The 22338-nt window shown below is 39.7% G+C and overlaps 1 protein-coding gene across 2 annotated transcripts in view; it reads right to left on the reverse strand.

Moving 5' to 3' along the window:
• Nucleotides 1-22338, reverse strand: part of MTA1 (metastasis associated 1) — an 88040-nt gene that overhangs the window by 28655 nt on the left and 37047 nt on the right. For both annotated transcript variants that reach the window (XM_072866888.1, XM_072866889.1), the window contains exons 6-11: nt 21904-22021; nt 20185-20287; nt 16618-16717; nt 14976-15164; nt 13779-13853; nt 5644-5702 (exon numbers count right to left, since the gene is read on the reverse strand). In XM_072866888.1, coding sequence (XP_072722989.1) covers nt 5644-5702; nt 13779-13853; nt 14976-15164; nt 16618-16717; nt 20185-20287; nt 21904-22021 — 644 coding nt within the window. The remainder of the gene's footprint in view (nt 1-5643; nt 5703-13778; nt 13854-14975; nt 15165-16617; nt 16718-20184; nt 20288-21903; nt 22022-22338) is intronic.

The raw sequence follows: 22338 nt of genomic DNA on the forward strand, positions 1-22338 counted from the left end.
TTATTTCTAATGGGGCATCAGTATTAGGTTTCATGTTCTCAGCAATGACCCTGAAAGCAAAGGAGTTCCAAGTGACTGAATTCTGAAGACAACTGGCCCTTGCAGCTCCAGAACAACCCCAAACGCTACTGCAAAGCTTATACTGCCCTGGAAGCCAGAAGGTCATCCTTCTCCTCATTTGAAAATGTCTGCTCCAACACTGAGATACAGAGCTTGGTAAAGCCCCATTTCTATAGAGACAAAATAGATTCTGCTGTGAATGTCGTACAAGGACCACACACACATTACATAAGGAGGTAAGAGAGTATTTGCCCAGTCCAAGAAAAACTTCAGATAGCATTCTGATAGTGCTCCTCACTGTAAAGTTCAGGGCCTTTCTGCAGAAGAGAAAGCTTAGGAGGCTAAGCAGCACAGAAATACTGTAAATAGTTTGTTCCTTCAGTACACTGAGCAGCCCATACACAGCCCAAAAGAAGCAGAGAAGAGAGAAAAAAAGAAAAGGCATTTAGATTAACAAGCCTGATTAGGTTTTCTTCTCCTTTTGCTTATTAATTTGCCTGGCTCTTACAAGGATTAAAGTGTTTCAGGGTGCTTATTAGAATGGCACGAAGTTCTGACACCACAGATGGCAGGAGATCTGCAGACACATTTAACAAAGAGAAAGTTGAAAGAGGGTACATTCATGCTACCCAGCATTTTGCTCTGGGATGTCACTATAGTAACCTGCTGCAAAAGAACTTTTGCCAATGATTCACTAGCAAACTCCATGTGCAAACATCACCAAGATGCTGTAAAACAAACAGTCCTCACAGATGCACACTGTTACAAGCAGTGTTGCTCAATAGAGCAAAAGACTGAAGTAAAGAAAACTAAGGTTCCACTCCAGGTCTTATGGCTCAACATCAGACATGTTGCTTCCCTTCTATACATTTATTTATCCTCCAAAAAATGTGGTAAAAATGTCTTAAATCCATCAGTAAAGCACATAAAAAGGTCTTGGTTTTTTTGAGCAGCATGCCATGAAGCCCTGATGTGTCTGGTTGTAAACAGAACAAGCCAGCACGCATTGGCACACACATCCAAAATACTAAGATCGTGTGCAGAAAGGAGAGTGATGGCCTGACTCCGTTGTCCTCTCTACAACCCTTATCAAACTTATATTTCAAACGCAAGTGAAAGGCATGCAGGGGTGAAAGCCAATCATCAAATCACGCTGATGACAAAATTGTTATGCTGTAGTTGTAACAGTAACTTCACTTCAGGACCTTGGAATAGTACCATTAAAGTAGCTGCAACAAGCACCAGAAAGCCTCCTGCTCCAAAGCTGAGGTCAAGTTTCTCAGTGACAGTAACAAAATTTAGGCAGCTAATGCCTTCATCATATCAGAAGCAAAAAGCTCTTAATTGTTGATGATATGTTAAACTTGTTTGGTATCACCAAAGCCTGCTACAGCTATTAACAAGAGAGTTAGATGAATAACTGGATGAATCATTAGGCAATTAATGAAGCTAAAGTGAAAGATGCAAATAAGGTAGTGAGAATATTGATGGTGCGGTAAACTACCATTTCCAATTCTTACATCAAGAATGGAAGTCTTTTAAATGGGTTTCAATTGCGCTGGAGCAGTCAGCTATGCTAGAACAGGGATCACAAAGTGCAGACTTCTGGGCTGTATTCTGCAGGAGATCAGTCTCAACTAAAGATATTAAGGTGATAAAGAACATGCAGAAAGAAGGTACTGGAAGCCAGCCATCATGGACTGAAGCCCCTGCCTAAAAAACATAACCTGAATATAACCCTGAGCCACGCAGAACACTGAAATCCCTTCACTATATGACTTGCTAGCATTTCATCCACAGCACAGTGATAAAATTTTATCTGTTAAAAATAACTATAAACTTAACACCATCAGTGAATGTTTCCTGTTATTCAGGAAACTGTAGTGGTGCTAGATGCAACAGAACAATTAAGAAATTAAGCCTCAGAAATAAGAACAATTTTTCATCCTTTGTAAGGAACATTTATGCCATCTACCTCTAGGCATATAATGCAAGTGTCTGGATTCCTTATCCAGACAACAGAGAGGTGAGCTCTCATCACAGGTTACTGTAAATACTCACTTCTAAGAACAGCTCTAATGACTGCTAAACAATGCTTTTTGAAAATGAGAAGCCTTCTTCAACAAAATATTAAAGATTGCCATTTTAACTAGCACAGCTACAAAAGAAAGAACAGCATTACACCTTTATATTTTCCATGCTGCAATGGACCTCTGCACAATTAAACAAGAAAGGAAAAAAGTCTTGCTCCTCAGGCAGGGGACAACCAACCAAAAGACAAAGGAATTACCTTCACCTTGTTAAGCAGTTGCCCCTTGTAGTCATCCAAAGCTTTGACCTATTCCTCCAGTTTCCCTATTCACTTAAAAGAAGAGGCAGGATAGGGAGAACAATATTTCCCTACTTTACAAGTGTTTGCAAGGCAGTGTTTGCACCTTGTCAAAGTGCTTTGAGGTTCTCAGATAAAATACTGTAAGTAGAATGTATTAATTTACATTTACAGATGTAAATTTAAAATTTACATTTTACATCAATACATTTTTGAGACTGGGGATTGTATGGAGCACTTCATTCTTCCCTTTCTGTTCTTACCCCTTCTGATATCACTTAGATCAAAGCGAAAGAGAGAAAAGTCACACAAAATTGTTTGTCTCAGCCTTCATGATTTGCAGATGTCCTAATCCCCAAAAGCACCAGCTACACAAACAGACTGTCATCAAAAAGAAGCAAGTAACTAGTACATATGATGCCTGTAAGATTAGTAAAACCAGAATATAACTTCCACAACAGCCTGAAGAATATGTTTGGGTACACACTAGAAGGAGAAAGAGACTGAGGCTACATCTGCAACAAGAAAGGTCTCCGAGCCCTGCATTCATGCTCGTGGATAACAGGATGAAGCGTGTAAGAACATGGAATCTCTTTGTGCATTCAGGCTTCTGCTGCTGCTTTATTTAACACCACTCCCACTGACAGAGAAATTGCTACAGAAAACAACTAAAAGATTTTTTTTCAGTATTTCCTGAATGCAGAATTCAACTGATTTTATACTTTTTCCTTTCACCAGGAAAGCACATGAGTGCTTTTCAACCTAAGGGATGCATTAACAAAGCCATGCACACAAACACTGGGTTCAGTCACATCAACTACAGATGTCTGTCCCCAAACCAGGGTTGTTCTTGGAAGGATCACAGAAATGTTTGTCCAGTATCTAGGACAGAAATGTTTTTCCAATATCTAGGATGTTGGTTTAGGACTTTGATAACCTCACATCAATTACCTGTATGACTCTCCATGCCTCAGTTACCCACATTATAAATTGGGGGCACAGTCTCAAGTTAAAAAATATCAACTCTAAAGCTTCACGTAGAGCTCTTATTTTTCATTGTATAGTACGTATGTGACATGAGAAATAATCTTTGAAGACTGCTTCTATTGTTTTTCTTATTATTGTCCTCCCCTCTCCCTAGATTTTCCTATTAACATCACAGGAACAAATGAGAGTCCTATCAGTGGAAGACAAAAAAAAAAGAAGAAGATAAAATTGTTTGAGTCTGATATCCTCCAGGGTCTCTCTTTGCAAACAATTTTACACCAGTTATTGTTAGAATAGGTTTCACTCAATCAGCTGATACGCTTCTGCGTAGGTCTTGTGACAGCCTACATCAAGTAATTTATTTTTGAGGTGACAAATGGATCATTATGGTTCAAGCCTCGAAACAGGAATGGGCTCAGTAACATGATAAGGACAAATCAATAACATTGATATTTAGATCCCTACACCATGTATTGCTATTACAAGCCAAGAATATAATCTTCTTCTAGGTCACAAGATAATGTAGATGCAATACGTTCCCTATGTGCCAGACCTTGTACTGAAACTTGAGTAGAAATAATAGCAAAAAAGGAGCAGAAGCATTCATGTGGGATTAAATAAGTCATGTACGCAATTGCTACTTTTCCTGATACACATGAAAGGATATTGAAGGAGGAGGAAAATCTGACACCCATTTTATTAATTAAACAATATGTAAGTTAAGGTATAACACTCAAAAAATCAACCGTGACTGGAAATCAAACCCAGAGACAAAAATAGCAACCACATGGGTAGAGACAGAAGTCTTTTCCTGAAGTAAAGAGGCAAGTTGCTGATTTGATTATATTCTCTAGATAGCAACAAGAATTATCTTGCTGAGATACAGTGTTGAGGGATAAGATACCACTCCAGACAGCCATTATCAAGTGAGCACCATAACCTTTCAAATACAAAGCCCTACCTACATACATTGTAATCCAAGAGCAACAGCAAGACTACTAGGCTCTCTCGCCTGCAATATCCTTTCGCATCCGCAGTCTAAATTACATTGGCTTTTGCTTTACAAGCTTATCACATTGTGAACATGTTTAATTTGATGTCCAGTGTCCCCCTGCAGACAAACACCATCCACAAAAAGCAACATTACACCTGATTTTTAGTAAATTCACCTGAGAGAGATCAACATATTTCAAACCAAAAAAGAAATCATGGATCCTCTATTTTCACAAGAAATAACGGACTGTCTTGCAAGCTAAATATGTAAAACTTAGTTTTGCCTTAAGTAACAGAACACATGGTAGAAGTTCATAAATATTTGAAAGGAGATAGCATAAAAGAGTAGAGGAGTTATTGGGGATAATACATATGGGAACGTATCTGGGAGTGAAAGTTGAAAAGAGAAAGGATAGAGGAGATGTAAAGTTCCAACACTATAACAACTGTTGACTGGGTTATGCAGAGGAAATGTAAAAGAAGATACACATTTTACTAAGAATTTATATATATATTTATACATATTATATATCACTATATATTAATTTTAATATAGTTCTCTATATACATTTTTTAATATATCTCTAAATGACATTAGGAAACAACCACACATTGGTGATCCACTGATGACAAAAATTAATAAAAACAGATATATTATTGAGTAGTTAATTAGCTACCCTGTTGTTCATGACCGTGCTGACCTGCTACCAAGTCCCCAACTCCCAGTCCGTATAAAAATAAAAATTAGAAGATAAGTAACGGTCGCTTCTGGATGGGAACATTGTATAGGATGAAGGAAATGAGCAACATGACAGCACAGCATCCTAACCAGGAAAGCCCCAAAGGGAAAGTCCTCAGCTGCCCATGGAGGAAATACCCTGTGTTCCAGAAGTAGAAGGTCAGCATGTGGGAACAGCTTTGTCTTTTACACACTCATAACCAGCAGCGTAAGCATACTGGGAGGACTGCTGCTTTGTTCTAGCCAGCTTTGAAATACCAGAGCTATCGTGTTTTCTTCCACAGGACTCCTAGTTGTTTATTAGCATCAGGGTGGTTAGCATTAACTCGGCTAAAATACAAAGGAATTCAAGCCTATTCAAGCATCAGCAAAGGTTCATTATATTGGTAACCTAATTTAACAGTTTTCTGACATGTTTGTTCAGCTATGTCTCTCATTATGTAATTAAAGCAAATACATAACATTGGCAGGCCATGGAAACTGCTACACCAGACCCTCTGAAATAGAAAACAAAACAATAGAAAAAGGTACTTACTAGTTGGGTATATACACTTGTTTTAGCTTGCTTTCTGCTTCTGCTGCTTTCAATCGTTTCTTTAAAAATTAAAAAAAAAAAAAAAAAGAAAAAAGAAAAAAGTTAGAATAAAAAGAAAATAGGGACTGTTCTACCTAGGAGTCAAGTAATATACCTGTAAAAACTTGAGTGCTTATTAAAAAACAATGAAGTTTTCCTTTCACTGAGCAGCTACCACAAAATCCTTTTCCAACAGGAAAATATCCACTTAAAACAATTGCAGGCATCAAATGACTACATACACAGCTTTTCAAAAAAGTCAAAGAGATGACAATCTACCATTTATAAGGACAAACTTTTCATTCCCATTCACTTCAATACAAATTCATGCATTGTTCCTCCCACAACCCTTTTTTTTTTTCTGTGCAGAGGAAGATCTGATATATCAGTCTGTGTTTGTTCTCCAAGATAACATTCACCAATTGGACAATAACAGTTATAGTAATGCACCCTGTCCATCACATTTCCCAACAGCTGAACCAATTCAAAGAGTTTGAATGAAGACTTTTTTGTTGATAGTACTAATTTTTGAAGACTGGGTGACACAGGAGATCTTTAAAAGTTAAAAAGGCCAAGAGCTCAACTCAAAACTGATGCAGAGTTACCCAATAGATTTTTTTTAATTATGGTATGTCATCACTTATGACTAAACATCAGCTATGGGCAACCTGTACGTCTGCACTTTCTCAAGGTGAGCAGCTCTAGGTACGTAAACACTAGGCATTTATCCCCCTTTGAGACAAAAAGGAAATAAACCCCAGGCACACGTGCAAATCTCAGCAGACAGGTAGCAAAGAACATCAAGGGGATAAAAAGGGGAGAAGCTAACTAGACCAAACAACCAGCCCCTAATGAAAATCATAATTGCCAGGAGATATTAATTAAGGAACATAACAGATGTGTTTAAGGGACAACACATACAAGAAGCAGACTTTCAGAGCATGGGGACTCGTGTTTAGAAGTACACACCATTTGTCTCTTTACGTGGCCCTACTTCAGTAAAACCATCCATTAACTTCTGTCCACACTTCTGGAGTAAATTGATTACAGGATCCTTTATATGGGACATATGGAGTAAATTCCCCCAGGAAATAGCACTACTGCTTTTTTTTTTCCTCAGCTACAGCTGTGAACTTGTTGATAGTCCACAAAAACATGGCAGAGGTAGGGAATTAGCATGAGCTTTACTAACTGGCCAAGAATTCCTTTTCTAACTCAAACCTTCACACCGTTTAAAAAGTAAAAGAGACATTCTGAGGTTCAAGTTTTCTCTTTACTACATAAGCTAAATTAATTTAGGGTTAATCTCTGGAGGCCTCTAGTCCCACCTCCTGCTCAAAGCCGGGCCCATGCCAACATCCATGCTGGTAACAGCAGTCTGCATAAAGCCACAACAATGTTTTCCAGACAAACCAGCAGCATGGTGGTATTCTAGACAAACAGATTAGCTTAACATTTTCTTTGCAGCTGCCTCAAGGCACAGTCTAGGAAAATAATTGTAAAGCTAAAGTCCATACCTTCACAGACACAGGAAGCACCAGAAAATGTAATAAAATTGAAGAGTGTGTCACTGAGGAACTGGACAAACATAAAAATCCTTTTTTACCGGGACACGATGGACACACACAGAAACAATGAAGTAAAAGTTTCCCATAAGCATAAAGCTTGCTTTGATCAGAGGGACAGTCTTAAGCAAGTTTTCCATTTGACAGCCTGACAGCTCCTTGCCAAAGCTCTCTAGACTTCTAAAGAATTCCCCTCTTACCTTTTCCTGCAAATAAAAGTCAACCTATCTTAGAAAACAAAGAATGAAGCTGTCAGACAAGAGAACAAGGACTGAGAAAACAGAACTTCTGAAAGTTATCCAGAGACTACGGGTACACCTTCAGAGAGCTGCATCCAAAAGCTGACTTCTTTCTGCTGGTGTAGGCAAGTTTCCCAGACTGCTTCTGTTAAATCTTGTCTAGGACAAGGACAGCTACCCAAAAACTCTCTTCAAGAAAACCTAAATGAAGACTTCATGGAGATGACCCTTATCAATCCCACAGACTTGGAGGAATCAATACACATTGTACTGGCCATCGGTGATGGAACTAAAGAGGTTCTCCCTCCGAACGCAAACCACAAATTCAAAGTTGAACATTTTCAAAGCACCCTGCTCAAGTCTTTTTATGTAAGAAACCAAAGCATCCAGTGATGGGCCTCAAAAAATGCTGTGACAATGGTTCCCCAACAGCATCAGAAACCCTCCTCTATCTACCAGAGAGACACTACCCCTAAAAAATAATCCTTCAACAAAACGCACACTCTCAGGTGCATTTCTGCTCATGAACTGAAGGCTGCTCCACCCAGCCTAGACTGAAAAACAGGTCTTCTCTCCCCAGGCACGGGCAGTTATGTCAGCAGACAACCAGCCACAGAGCTCATACTCTCCCCAGGAATTATAAGGAAGTCCAACATCAGATACTGATAAACAGTTTAAAATACTGCTTGATGAACTTTGTACAAGAATCGTATTTCCTTGAGGCCTAAGCAGGAAATTCAGGGAACTTCCACTGGTAGAGAACTGTTCGTTTTTTTTTTAATTTCCACTAGATTTCTAGATTGTAGGAGGAAAAAGCTGCAGTTTTCGTGTCAAAAGCTCCCAAGGGGACTATCTAGAGTCATTATGTTATGACAGTTTTGGAAATCTATGAATGGAAAAAGCTTCATACAAGCACAATGCATTACCAGCAGCTGAAATATTCTACTACCCACAATGTAAAGTAATTTGCCTTGGAGACATGGTTAATTTAGGGTATTAAGCAACACTTTAGTAAACTGGTGATGAATGTTAACCTCACACCACAGATTTGCTTTGTGATTGATGACCGTGGTGCGAGCTCTGAGCTCTGCCGTAAGTCACCTGGACCTAGCAATACCCTCCTCTCCTACAGCTAGGTGCCTGTGGATCAGCGCAGAGCACGACATACAGCATACGCCTTTATTACAAACAGTATACCAGGAAAATTGAAGGTTTTCAGAAGGTACCACAATGTGCCGAGTAAGAAGAGGTTGGTTTTGCACTAAGTACTTGCGGCTGTGGACAATCAATAGACCAGATATGATGAGTTTCCTATTTTCTGACAGTGACTGATACCAGAAGGTACAAAAGAAAGGTGCCTAAAATGCAGTCATACACAATTTCAGAATAATCCCTTCACAGAGAAAGTGCTTTCCTAGGTCCTTTGCCAGTTATTAATTGATTTGTGCCTGAAGCGTATTTACACTATAAATTCTTAATGGTGTCTGATGTAGCTATGAATGTCCTCATCCGCAAAAAAACCCTGAATATTTGTAACTTTTTCTAGTAGTTTGGCCTAAATGCAATCTTTTGTCTTTGAGTTGTTTCTATATGCACACGTTAAGTATATCCTCTTATTTACCTCATCATATTTTCCCCATCTATAAAAGGGAGATATTACCAACTTGTCTATCCCAGAGGGACCAAGGGATTAAATTACTAAGCACTGTACATTTGAGCTGGTGCAAACATCTGTCCTTTATATATCCTCTCCCTAGATTTAACATCTTTCATTCTACCCACTGAGCCTGAAAGAATTTTATAATACGTGACATATCAGAGCAAATGTTTGTGGTAATTTTCTAAAGAGTGAACATTTATAAAGAGGAAATAACAGAAGAAATCCAGGAATGCAGGGGATATTTTAAGGTCTGCAACACAAGAGTTGGGTTGGCAGACAGCACGGGGACGCCTCAAATATCCTCAAATATTAAGCCTTTATTACTTGATGATGGGGAAGATAGTCTCTAAATCACATTTTCTGGATTTAGAGAACTTTCACACTGTTTATTCTTTTTCAAAACTCTGAACACACAAGTGCTGCTGGGAGGCGGGGGAGATGCAACAGAAAAGGTAATTAGTCCATGGTGCATTTGGGAGAAGTGTTTCCAGCTGCTTGTGCTCCAGCAACACATCTCAGTGCTGATGTGTGGTACCTATGGCCTCTGTCACTTGCTTGCCAAAACTGCCATAGTTCCATGTTAATGTAAGCTTAACAGGAGGTGTTTTGGGATAAAACGTCCAATGTATGTAGAAAAACATTTCTTTGACGTTATTTCTACTTTGCTAGCACACAGTACTTTATGAAGACTAGTACATTAAGATGTCACTCACAGCTCTTGGCTAGGTACAAAGAAGGCTTGCTTCCCTTAATAAAGATGTTTTCTATCCACATCAAGATTTACCCAGAGCTCCCTCCGCTAAGCTCCCTACCTCATGTAGTCAAATATAATGGCACTTCCACTTTCTCCAGTATCTTCTCAACACCATGCATACCTTAAAACTGATTTTCTCTGTCTATTCCTCCTACGCTTTTCTAATGGCACTTCCATGTAAGAAATAGAACAGTAGAAATCAATAATATTTGATCTTCCTCTTGAAGTTACATGCTCCTCAAGCACAAATAAAGATGCAAAAAGTAAATTAAAGCCTTCAACTCTCAGAAAGCATATGACTAATTCAAAGTCATCTGTCACTGCCATGTCCCAAACTCTTCTCAATTGCATCTCAACAGTTGGAAAGTGTTGTGTTTTAAAGTTTTCAGGACTTCCCTTCATGATATGCAAAACAGTAGAAGCATTTAAATAAAAAAAAAAATCACCCTGGAATTCACAACTACGTAAGAACTCAACCTTTACTTTGAACGAAAATGTAGGCATAACCAAGTATCACATCAACTCTTAAAGAGTTTTCAAATCACTGGAGGAAGCCACTGAACAGCAGTTACTCAGTGGATGCCATTTCAAACCTTTCTGAATCAGAAATATATGCTCTTGTGAACTGACACAGGAAATCTGTCTCAAGAAAGGGATGCATTCAAAGGAGACATGGGATACTGAATTTGGAATGCATCTCCCTCTTTTTCTTCAGGACAACTCTGAAAGGGTGTCTTTGACAGGACAACTCTTGGGATCACTTTGGACAGACATTCAGGAGCCTATATCAGACCACAAATTCTGTGTTGACATTGCAGTAGAATTACTCCTTCTAGCAGTTCTGTTCTTGGAGGGTCAGTCCTTCTCTTGAAACAATTGAACTCCTAATTATGCTGGTAACTTTCAAAGGCATGGTATAGCTGAAGCCAAATAAAAATTACTGGATAAGAGATCCAGGTGCATGCTCCAAAACAAGTCAATTTGCATGTATCTCAATCACAGTATCCTACTCACAAGACAAGGAAGTGCTGTATTAAGCCTTTCGATCTTAGGTATACCAAGCATAAGTATACCTTATTGTTCAGTTCTGAGAAAGGGTCTTCTGTTGAAGTCAACTCAAAATTTAGCTTCCTCAATGGCAAGAAACAGATGGATTCTCCCTCAGGATTATGACAGTGCTGTCTCGCTCCAAGAAAATCTCAAAGGAAATACAGAAGGATGTAAATAGCTCCCAACTAACTTTTTCATCAAAGCAGGCAATTGGCTGATGACAAAAAACTTCATCACTATGTTGCATAACTCACAGAAATAGACAGTTTAAATGGATGTTTTTATGTTCATTCAGCCAGAGATTCTACAAGAATGAGCAAGTTATCAATATTTTTTTAAAGACAATAACATACAGCCTTGAAATATAATTTATTCGTCCTCTTAGAAGGAGCGCCAGTGAAAGTGAAACAACTTGGGATACACACTTTTCATATCCTTACTTAGCACATTTTCAATACCTTATGTACAAAAATGCTCTTAGCCCCAAAACAATTTTGTGGTATTAGACTAAGGAAAGACTCTACACAGGCAAAACACTATGAAGAAACAGATGGAAAAAGTGGTGAGGGATGTGCTTTGCCAAAGACTTTGCACACATCAAGTAAAATATAAATGTAATACACCATTATTTCAACTACAACTTCCTATGCTTTCTTTGTGGTTATATATAGATAGCTCTCCCAGGCTTTTTATAAATGTTTAATAGTATTATTTGCTTGTACAAGCTGGGAATTTGAGATGAGGTCTTCAGCTCAGTTCAGACTTAATTGATGTGATATCCCTGTACTGCAATTTCTACCTGTTCGGCTTATACTTGTATTGTCTCTTAAGTGCAGAGCCTCTAATTGGAAGTGTTCCCCAAATCCCACTCCCTGGTACACTGCTGGGCAGCACATGTAAGGTACCATATAACCATGATAGAAAACCCACTGCATAGGAATATAGCAAAACAGTACGAGAAACTGTAGGTTTGTTGGGTTTCTTAATTGCTGCAAGAACAAATAATCAAAGCCTTTCATGCAGCTATCCCCTCTGCAATTTTGTCTATGTCATAAGAAAGTTCAAGGAAGTGGAAAAAGCAAGAGAATTTAACCATTTCCTAATCAAGGCACAGCTTCTCCAGTTGTTTTGCCTTCCCAGCATATAGGCCTGGAGGCAAACACCTGGGACACTATTCCCATCTGCCTCCTACGATATCCAAGAGTGAACACCAAAGAAACTGCTCCCTACCCCTTATTCCCACCACCAGCGTTGTTACATATCTCAAGATGGGCAGAAACAGAACTTCACCATTGCAAATGTATTGTGGACTTTCTGAGCAGTATAGAGATGCTTTTTGGTTTAATCTTTCCCAAGAATTCCTAATATTGTTTGCTGTTCTGACTGCACAGAGGTGACATTTTCATGCAACAGCCTAAGATTCTAGTTTTCACTGACTGATAAAATAACCTTCCTCACTTTTTCTGATACCTACCATATTGCTAGATGGAATTTTATCACTAAAGGAAGTGAGGTGAGATAAAAGATGCATGGAAGAAGACAAATGGATACTCTCAGTGCAAGTATTGAGTGTAGTACATGTTGAGTACACTCAGCTATTGTCTCCTAAACAGCTGTAGTCAGACAGTATAGCAGCACTCACTGTATCAATGATACACACAGTTCAATGGGGAAGGAAAGACCATGACCTCATTTCTCCAGCACCTTTTTCCCCACCATGCCAGCTTCCATCACCATCTCGCTTTCCTACCACCCATTTCCTTACCAGAAGGAAAAGTTTCAATCAAAGAATGAACTTGGGGAAATATTGGAATGAGGATGCAAGTAATATTTTTTTAAAAAGTAACACAGAATTGATGCAAAAAGGAGTTCTCATTTGTCCCGAGGATCCCTCTGTAATTTAAACAGTGTTCCAATCAGAAAGAAAATGGTAAAAAACATATTACAGACCAAGGTGCCCAAATATAGCACATGCCAAATACTGGTCAATGCCTCAGGCATCTAGTCTTTATCCCAGGCTGAACTTCCAATGAAGCAAGTTAAGGCAGGACATTTTTATAACTCCAATTTTTCTAATACTTCAAATAGATGCCTAAGCATAATACTGATAATTATAATGAAAAATCCATTATATATTTCTCCCTTCTTTTAATTAATTTTCCCATTAAATATTATAAGTAGTTTTCAGCAACTGATACTCTGCAACATTTTGCATGCTGCTTGCATTGTGCTTTATTTAAGGGACCAAGCAGCCTTCATATTTAAACAAGTAGAGATAAAAATGATTGTAAACACTAGGCAAAGTCGATTCTCAAGTATAACGCGTCTGGGAATTTGAGCCATCAGCGCTTCCCAGATAAACTCTTTACTCGCAGTGCTTACATGGGGGAGCCTCTGTGCATCTGCAGTCAAAGTCATGGGCAGGCAGAGGTGGAGAATTAGCATGGGTCCCTGTTGTACAGCCACTGCCCACGCCCCCGTAACGAGTCAAAACTGAAGTTAATGCTGACCTTGAACTCTACAGGCAAAAATTAACTGTATTCCCTTCCTCAAACTGCTGAATTCCAAACCAGACATTTGAAAGCTCCAAACAAAGAAAGTAGCAGCAAACATGAAAAGAAAGCACAAATGCCAATGCTACATGTTTGTACCTACGGAATGGCTGATGAGTTTAGTGACGAGAAATTGTTCGGTGCTTCAGATTGTTACAGAACCCACCTATTGGAAAGGCTGAACCCCAAGAGGGAGAATAAAGCAACGATGTTTGGTTTCAAAGGCAAGAAAAACATCTTCTGTTAGAATGAAAGAGGTGATTCAGACTCTCTTACCTGCTGAACGTATCTGTCTGTAGTTTTCCACATATAGTAATATTCTATTATGCTTGTTAAGGACTTCCATGGGAGCTAGGGACATAAAGGAAAAGCAGCAGTCATTGCAGGGAGCTGTCACACAGCCTCACTGAAATTCACAGGATTCCTTTGACAGACAGTTTATAGCAGAGTCTTGCAACTACCTACCCTCCTAACAAAAAAAGACAGTCAGTGTCTGAATCTCCTAAGGGCATTAGATGCACATGGGACCCATGTTAAATTAAATGCCCTTTCAAAAAATAGTGCTTTCAGTGTAGAAGTAGAGCAGGTTCCAGGTAAATCTTCATGCTGCTTTGGCTCCACAGTAAACCATTCAAGAGACACACAATGTGGAAGGGAGCCCACTGGCTCAGACTCTCTCTGCTTGAGCAGCAAAGACTCGAGCAAGAGCCACAACTACAGTGTCACAGTTCTGATTTGCTTGGCTTCTATGGAGCTGGCCCATTAAAAAAAAAAAGTAATAACTACTAACAGAATTGTGCCCTGCCAGCTCTGTTCTCCGTGTGAGAAGCACAAGGATTTCAGCAGGACCACAGAGAGTGTTGTGCTGTTTCCAAGTCTCTCGGTCTAAAAGATTAGAGCACAGGACAAGTAACACTGAAACTACTTGTTTTGTTCCAGAGGACTCGAACAGCGATACAGTGAAACTTGGCTCTCTTTACAGTGCTCCATTCAATCTGCAGGCTGAGCACCTAGGGTGGAGCTTTGGCCGAACTACAGGACACTTCCCTTGGATGCCCAAGATTCCTTTTTAAACCTTTCAAAAGGCCCTTTCTGAAATTGCATTATAAAAGTGACTGAATTTTCATGTTTCAGAAGGCCCAGTACTTATTCTCCTCCAAACACAAATTAATCTACAGCAGCTAGGCTGTCACAACACTTTCCTAAATCCTCCCTCAGCTGTAGTGGAGCAGATGATTTTAAATTAACGTCTCTAAAGGAAAAGCTATCATCTGTGATTTGAAATTCTGACTGTACAACAGGCTGTCATCAGTACAAGGTCTGCATTTCCCCAATTTACAGCAAGACACATGCTCCAGTTCAAAGCCCTCTTCTTCAACACGAAGAAAAACAACACAGTTTAGACAAGATGTAAACCAGCTCCATCACCGATCAGAACTGGTCACGATGTGGGCCCTCATTTTATATACTTACAAAATCTTGCTGAATGTCAGTGAAATCTTTTCCGTATTTTTCCAGTGCTTCTTCAAAGAGGTTTGCCTCTGAAGCAGACCACTCCTCCATCTCATCTCTGCACAAGACTGGCCCACCTTGTGGTACAAGCGCAGAGATTGCCTTGGAAATGTCATAGACATTTTTGTGCAAAGTGTCCATAGCATGGAACTACATGGTTGTAAAAGAGAAAGATAAATGTAAGGACAAGCATCTAGGGGGGAAAAAAATGCTTAACAGTGAAACAGCAGTAACAAAAATTCTGCACCAAGATTTGAGGGTGCAGTATTCTATACCTAACACAAAGTCACTAAAAACTTGTTCCAACCGCAGACTCACTGTGATTGTCAGCGTACAAGTCTAAAGTTCACTAACAATAGTGGGGTTTGTGGAACATGAGCCCTTGCATATCAATAATTCCTACTTAGCTACTCACCAGCACCACCACTGTAGCACTACTTTTAAGAAAATGCACACGATAGAGCCCCACTCACCCCAGGACTGAGCAGCCCTGTTTAGGTACCATCCACAGATGGGACATGAAGATAGAGGTCCGAGGGCATATTTTCTAATAAACTTAGCCATGCACTTTCTTTGTCAAATAATCCTCAAAAATTGCACATAAGAAAAATATTTAAGAGCAGCAACACACGCATACAGTTCCCCCAAAGGCCAGAAATCCCCAAAAAGATTCAAGTCAAGTCACACATCATAGCTGAGTAGGAAGAAAGAATTACTCCCAGGAGCAATTACTCCTCAGAAAGCTGAGCTACGACTGTCTGCAACTTGTGATTTACAAGGACTGAGAACACGTTGCGGGGGAGGAATTGGTATTAGTAAATGAAAGCTTAGCTTTATTTCCTGGTTTCTGTAGTTTTAATCAGGATGTTATTTGCTTTTCATCAGACCAGTTTTGTGCATGTGCATAATTAATCTACAGTGTTCTATCCTAGAATTTGTTCTATATATGATTTCACATTATTCCTGTTATGACATGAGGCTTTGATAACAGGTCTCTGGAGACTTCATAACTTTTATTCAAATTTTCATTAAACTTTCTCTAGCACAGAAGTTCAAGTTTTCCCTTTCCTCTATCTACTCAGAATCATTTATGATTATAAAATATTAACAATGTCACCACTCCTCAGGTACTCTGAGGAGCTTGTCAAAGAGAAGAATTGGATCAACTGAAATTTCTTATCTGACCACAAGCTTTTCCCCCAGACAATCTTGCCCAAGGATGCCAGTGACAGTCTGGTGTTGGGGAAGTGATGAGGAGTGGCATTATAACATTGCAGACAGGCAGATAATCATTTGCATTCTTCTCAAGACAGCTACTAAGCCCATGCAAGAGATGGGCTGTGAAGCATGTCATCAAAACATTTTAATAAAACAAAACAAAACAAAAAAATATCTCATAGAACTACCCATGATGGATCATGGAAGGCACAAGGCCAGAAAAAGTTACTTCATATGTAAATAAAGGGTTCCTTTACAAAGACAGGATCTGCTTCACAGCAGGCCACAATTACAATCCATCTGCCTCTCTCTCTTTGCCAACTCTTATTGCTGAGGTGAATGTTTTGTGTCTCTCAAAAACTTAAGGTCCTCTTAAAAATCTTACCAATGTGATGTCCCTAGAGGCTGCTGCAGCACTCATGTGCAAACTTGGCTGTCTGACAGAACTACTGCAATCTAGTGCTCGGGCAAACGTACCAACAGACCTGAAAGAAATTAAACAGAGCATTAACTTTGCATGCAAAACAAGCATAAATATAAACACCCAACCAACACTTTTTGAGATCAGCAGACTCCATTTCTCAGTAACAAGATTACATGGTTTGGCGCTAGCTCTGAACCAGAGACCAGTCTCTTCAGATGTGGTTTGTTATTACGAACACTGTACTCTACTTAGTCCATATGTCCAAAGAGGCTTAGGCATACAAGGGGAAACAGTGAAAGACTCAAGGATCGCAAACAGGTAGTTTTGAACTACTCTCTTATCCCCTATCTCTCAAAAGAATTAAGCTTTAACAGAAACTGAGCACAAGCAAGCTTTATGAATGGCAAAAGTCTTTTCCACAAAGGCAAGAGCAGCACTGCATTGTCCAAAGGTACAGAGACAGATGACAAGACCAGACAGAAAAAAAATGCAGTAACATAAGCATTTTTTTCTAAAAGTTTCAGGAAAATTAAAAACAATATTTATTTTACAATATAATATAATATAACATATATGTATTATATAGCCCGCATAAGAATACAGCAATTCTTGAATACTTCCCAATGCCAGTCATCCCTGCTTGTGAGACCACAATCCCCATGCTCCTCATTTTATCCCGAAAGAAATTAGTCAGAGAAAGCTTTAAACAGGAAAGCTTTAAACAGGAACATTGGTTCCAGTTATTCCTACTCTCCTTGCCACTTGCTACATCACATGGGTGAGACATTTGTGCTCCTGCACAGTGAACTGGAGTTGAACTCCTCTGAGCAATTATAAGAACAAAAAAGGTGGGGTTTTTTTTCCCTCCACTCAGATCACTTCCCCAAATTAGTTGAGCGCACAGAGGAACCAACTAGTGCCAAGCAGTGCAGGAGTAGGAAAGGTAAATGCTTAAGCAGTAGTTGTCACCAAATCTCTGATTTTGGCCAAAATCCAAAACAGCTGCCCCCACCCAAGTTTCTGTGGTGATTCACGCTTCGCCCTCTCCCCAGCCTTCCAGTCACTATCCCGCATCCCTGCTTCACAACTCCCCCATCTCTGGCTTTAGCTGAACTAATAATTTTTTTCCTGTGTGTGGCATTTAACTATAAACTGGATGACTTTGCTGATTCCAGACTGAAGCAATTTTTATACTGATCTTTTCAATGATTCTCGTTACAGCAAGCACGCTCAAGCAGCTCTATCAGCAAACCTAGTGGGCAGCACTGAACAGCCAGAAAGCACTATTAAAACCAGCTTCACCACCAAAAGCCTACACAAGGTGGAAACCCCCAACACAAAGCAGCTCTATGGTCAGCAACCCACGTGCAAACCCCCATCCACCGGGGCGCTTCTACCCTCTTGCTTCCTGCTGGGTCTTCCTGACACCAACGCCAGAGCACTGTGTGGCTGAGTGACAATTTGAATCAATTCTGCTGAAAATTAACCCAGAAAACAAAGTTCTTAGTTTTTCAGTGGTGTCCTGTACTTCACTTGATTAGAAGCAACTGTGAAACCGCAGCCTTGTCAAGAAGGGTCCCATAAGAAGCAGGAACACCTTTTGCTGGAGATACCCCAACTCTTCCCATCACTCCATCTGTTTGTTCCACATCGCTGGTGGAGACTATCCTCTCCCCACTTTCATCCATTTCCCTATGTCCATCTGACCAAGTAGAATTAATCTGTTGCACATAAATCACTTAGTTCAGCCAGTTTGACTTTACTGTTGGCACAGGTCAAGGGAAACAGCAATGTATCACATAAGCGGCCCAGTGAAACTTCTAAGAGCCTAAATTTTATGGCGATCCTTTAGTGTAGCCAGAACACTATGAACTTTATGAACTTTAAAAAAGTCTATACCACAAAAAGCACATGTTTAACCAAAGGCAAAAATGTATTAATGGATTCTGAACTGTGAGATTTTCTTTAATCTGGACTGCAGTTAACATTTTTAATCTCAACCAACGTAGTTTCACTCTTGGCTCCTTGTTACTGGACTCACACACAAGGCCCAAGCAGCCATACAAAGGTTTGCAAGTGCTGCAATTCAGATTAGCCATTTTTTTAAATTCTGGCCAAAGTTCATAATAATGGCAAATTTTATCTTCAAAGTACATAGAAAAATCAATTTGGGTGTGTATTTCTGAGCATACACATTTCTCATCTTGAGTACTTAAAACATTGCATTTCACCATCTCCTTCATTTATCTCAATTCTTTTTTTTTCCCTAGTATTTCCCTGAGCTTGTATCATTCAGCACGTTGAACACATTTACTGCTATTTGATAAACACACCCTCGCTGCATCATCCGGCAGCTTCAATCAGAACTGGAGGGCCCTGTCCAGGCAGATTCTTACACACAAGCTCTAGCATTGCCTCTCTGGTGAGCATCCCATGAACGTACCCCACGATGGGCACAGCAATGCCACGCTCAGGAAAGTTCAGGAGGAAATTCAAAGCATGATCACTCAAGAGGGGTAAAAACAAGAACAAAAAGGCTGACAGAACCAGGGCCCAATTTAACAGAGTATCTGAAATACAGGTTTAACTCTGTTTTCCAGGGCTAAACCCCTTGGCTGAAGGAGGCAGCCCTGCAAGTCAGGGTCCACATCTATCAGATACCACAGCCAATGAGCAGAACTCTCAAGACTAGCAAACCAGATACTACTAGCAGCTTGTAACTTTACACATCCCTTTCCTAACCATATCCAATGATAACTTTTACCACTGACTAAAAGCATCAAAAGGTACAACTATCCACCTACTCATGCCACTTTCCTCCCACACAGTCCTACAAACTTACCTAAAGGACACAGAATTTGGAGAGTGTTACCTTTTTTCTTTTTTTCAAATTATTCAGTCACCAGTTGCTATGAGAGCCTAAAATTTAGTATAGGCTTCTGTTCATATAAATGCATACCAATGAGAAAGTTCAAGAACATTTTAAAAAGGAGAAATTGATCAACAAATTTTTGGGCTTAAATAAAAACACACATTTCACCATCTGTACAGACTTGCAGGGTTTTACTTTATTGTGCCTACCTGTTGGAATCTAGGCATTAGAAAGCATCCATGCTCCATCAAAAACACTTTACCAGACTTCCTAGCAAACTATTAATGGATGTTAAAATGTCACTGGATTTGAAAAAGGGAGAAAATGGACAGAGTAATGAACTGTCAAGAATTTAGTTCACTAATCCTTCTGCATGCTGGCCAAAGTATTTGAAAAACCTCAACAATTACAGGATAGTTTTTACATGCCATTTGCTTTTCTTTTATGAAAGTGATTAAGTTGTAAATCTCACTAGCTGTTCCTAAAGTCATGCAATTCCCAGGAAGGCATGTAAAATGCCCCATCATTTCAAAATGGAGCAAGTGAATCAAGTAATCAAAACCAGCATTCACACTAATAAAGCAAAAAGAATATCAAAAGTGCTTGGAAGAGGTATTAACATTTACTTATTGAAAGGAGAGGTAAAATGCTCTTACCGTGCTACCACCAGGAACTGGTCTATCTGCTTGTCTACTAGCGGGTTAAAGGCTTCCCAAACTTTTGTTTCAAGTTTTGACTGATCTCTTCCATCATCCTCACCTGATTGAAAAACAAATTAAAAATGCTTGGTATGGCTGTTTTAAAATAAAAGTACTTTCTAGATTTTTTATCTCACAATAATTGAACTGCTAACCCATTTCAGTTACTCTGCCTAACAGGCCACTGTGAAAATCTCATTCACCTATCTGTCTGTGACAATTTCAGCTTGACAGACACAACAACACAGCTCGTCTGAATCGGGCAATGAGATTTTCAAGAACTGGTTTCAAAGGACACATGTCATGGGAAACAGAGTACATCTTTCTCTCAACTAGCCAGTCTCTCTTCAGCCCCTCTCCCCAGCTCCTCTCTTTTCCTCCTTTATCTTGCTGCAGTTCCAGGAAAAAAGACACAATCCCAGCTGCTCTGAGCAGGCAAAGAATAGCTGGTTCGACTTGCATCAGCTGCTTTCTAAAGGGGAAATCATGGCATCAGACTCTCTTGCTTTTATTTTCCTGACTACACAAACCAAAATACTCTGGAAAAATACAGGACCTACAGTGACTTTTTTTTTTTCTTTTTTCTGCTCCCTTTAAAACATCTAGAGATTATCCTTCTCTGAAGCCCCATGTTGGCCTGCTGAGGGAAGAGAATGCCTTTCAAATTAGTTCATCCTCACTTAGGAGGCTTGCCCAGCTGCTGAATAAATACCAGTTTCATAGACAAATTAAACAAGACTCCTGACCAATTTGTTTGCCTGTTCTAACATGAGGCTAACAGTATCAGGAAAGCTCCTAAGCAAAGACAGAAGCAGCTCATTGCTTTCACCATCTCTGCCCATACAGTCTGGAGAAGGTCCTTCCAACATGGGTCACAACCCCCACTCTCTTAGAAGCATACCGACAGACCTTTCCCCATGCATTACATGGGTCTCAGAAAGGAGCAATTTGACGCCAATATTCCCCATCCCTCTCAGTTTTTCCACCCACTTTTGGATCTGCAGGGTAGCCCAAAGGCAAGTCTACAGTTAGTTACTATTTGGTAACTAGTACCGGTTACTGCTATTACTCCCTTTTCCTTGGGCCAGGGTCCTTGTGGTCCTACTGCTCCATGACACAGTAGGGGCAGGCTGAGGTCTCACAACACATTCAGGCCAGCAAATTCTTCCTCCTGCCTGTTCTGCAGGTGAGAAGTCTAGGCTGGCAGCCAACATGTGGGATGGGGAGAGGTCTCCAAGGAAAGGGCACCCAGTAATAATGGGCAAATTGATGAGGGGAGACAGCATTTAATTGGCAGTAATTTGGGAGGGGTTCTTATAGGGAAGTGAGGCTTGATTAAAAACACAAAAGGCTTTACAGACACGATGGAAATCTGTGTTTCCCATGGAAATTCTGAAATCTCTTAATAAAAAGAGTGCAAGCTCTGAGAGAGCCAATTAATTCAATTTGTTTCAGCAACTTTTATGATTTGGACAAACGCCCACTTAAAGACTGGTTTGAGATATAAGTAATTGCATTCAGCAGGCAACAGCTTCAGTCACCAACAAACTAGGCCATCATTGTATGCATGACCGGGCAGTGGAAACCTCCACCTCCCACACCTATGCAGGCTGCACACATAAAAGTGGCCACATTTGACATGGCCTCTTGACAATTTAAATAAATTATGGAAATTACCCTCTTTTAGTAAGTCTGTTATATCTGCCTGGTATCTGTTTCCGACTCGAATCTCCCCTTTATCAGCGAGTAGGGTCTTTTGTTGAGGATCGTATACTAATGAATAAAAGAAGAAATCCTAAAAATAAGAGCAAAAAAGTAAACAGTATTATTAGCTTTTACTTTCAGCTTTGCGTACAAACTAGCAAGCTTTTACATTTTAAGTTTGGTTTTATTACCTATATATAGATTTTAAAATTGGGTGAACAAACAATAAATGAACCACCAGTTCTAAAACCCTATGTTAAACGCTGCCACTTTCTTCTATATTATAAGTGTAACAGTTCTCGTAAAAAGCAGCCGTTCCCTTAATATACAATCTTTGAAGTTGAAGCGAACAAAGCTCCTCTTGCACAAACAAGGCTCAGAAGGGCCGGGAGATAATTTTTAGTAATA

This window comes from Ciconia boyciana, chromosome 7, assembly GCF_034638445.1.
Source record: "Ciconia boyciana chromosome 7, ASM3463844v1, whole genome shotgun sequence".
NCBI lineage: Eukaryota > Metazoa > Chordata > Aves > Ciconiiformes > Ciconiidae > Ciconia > Ciconia boyciana.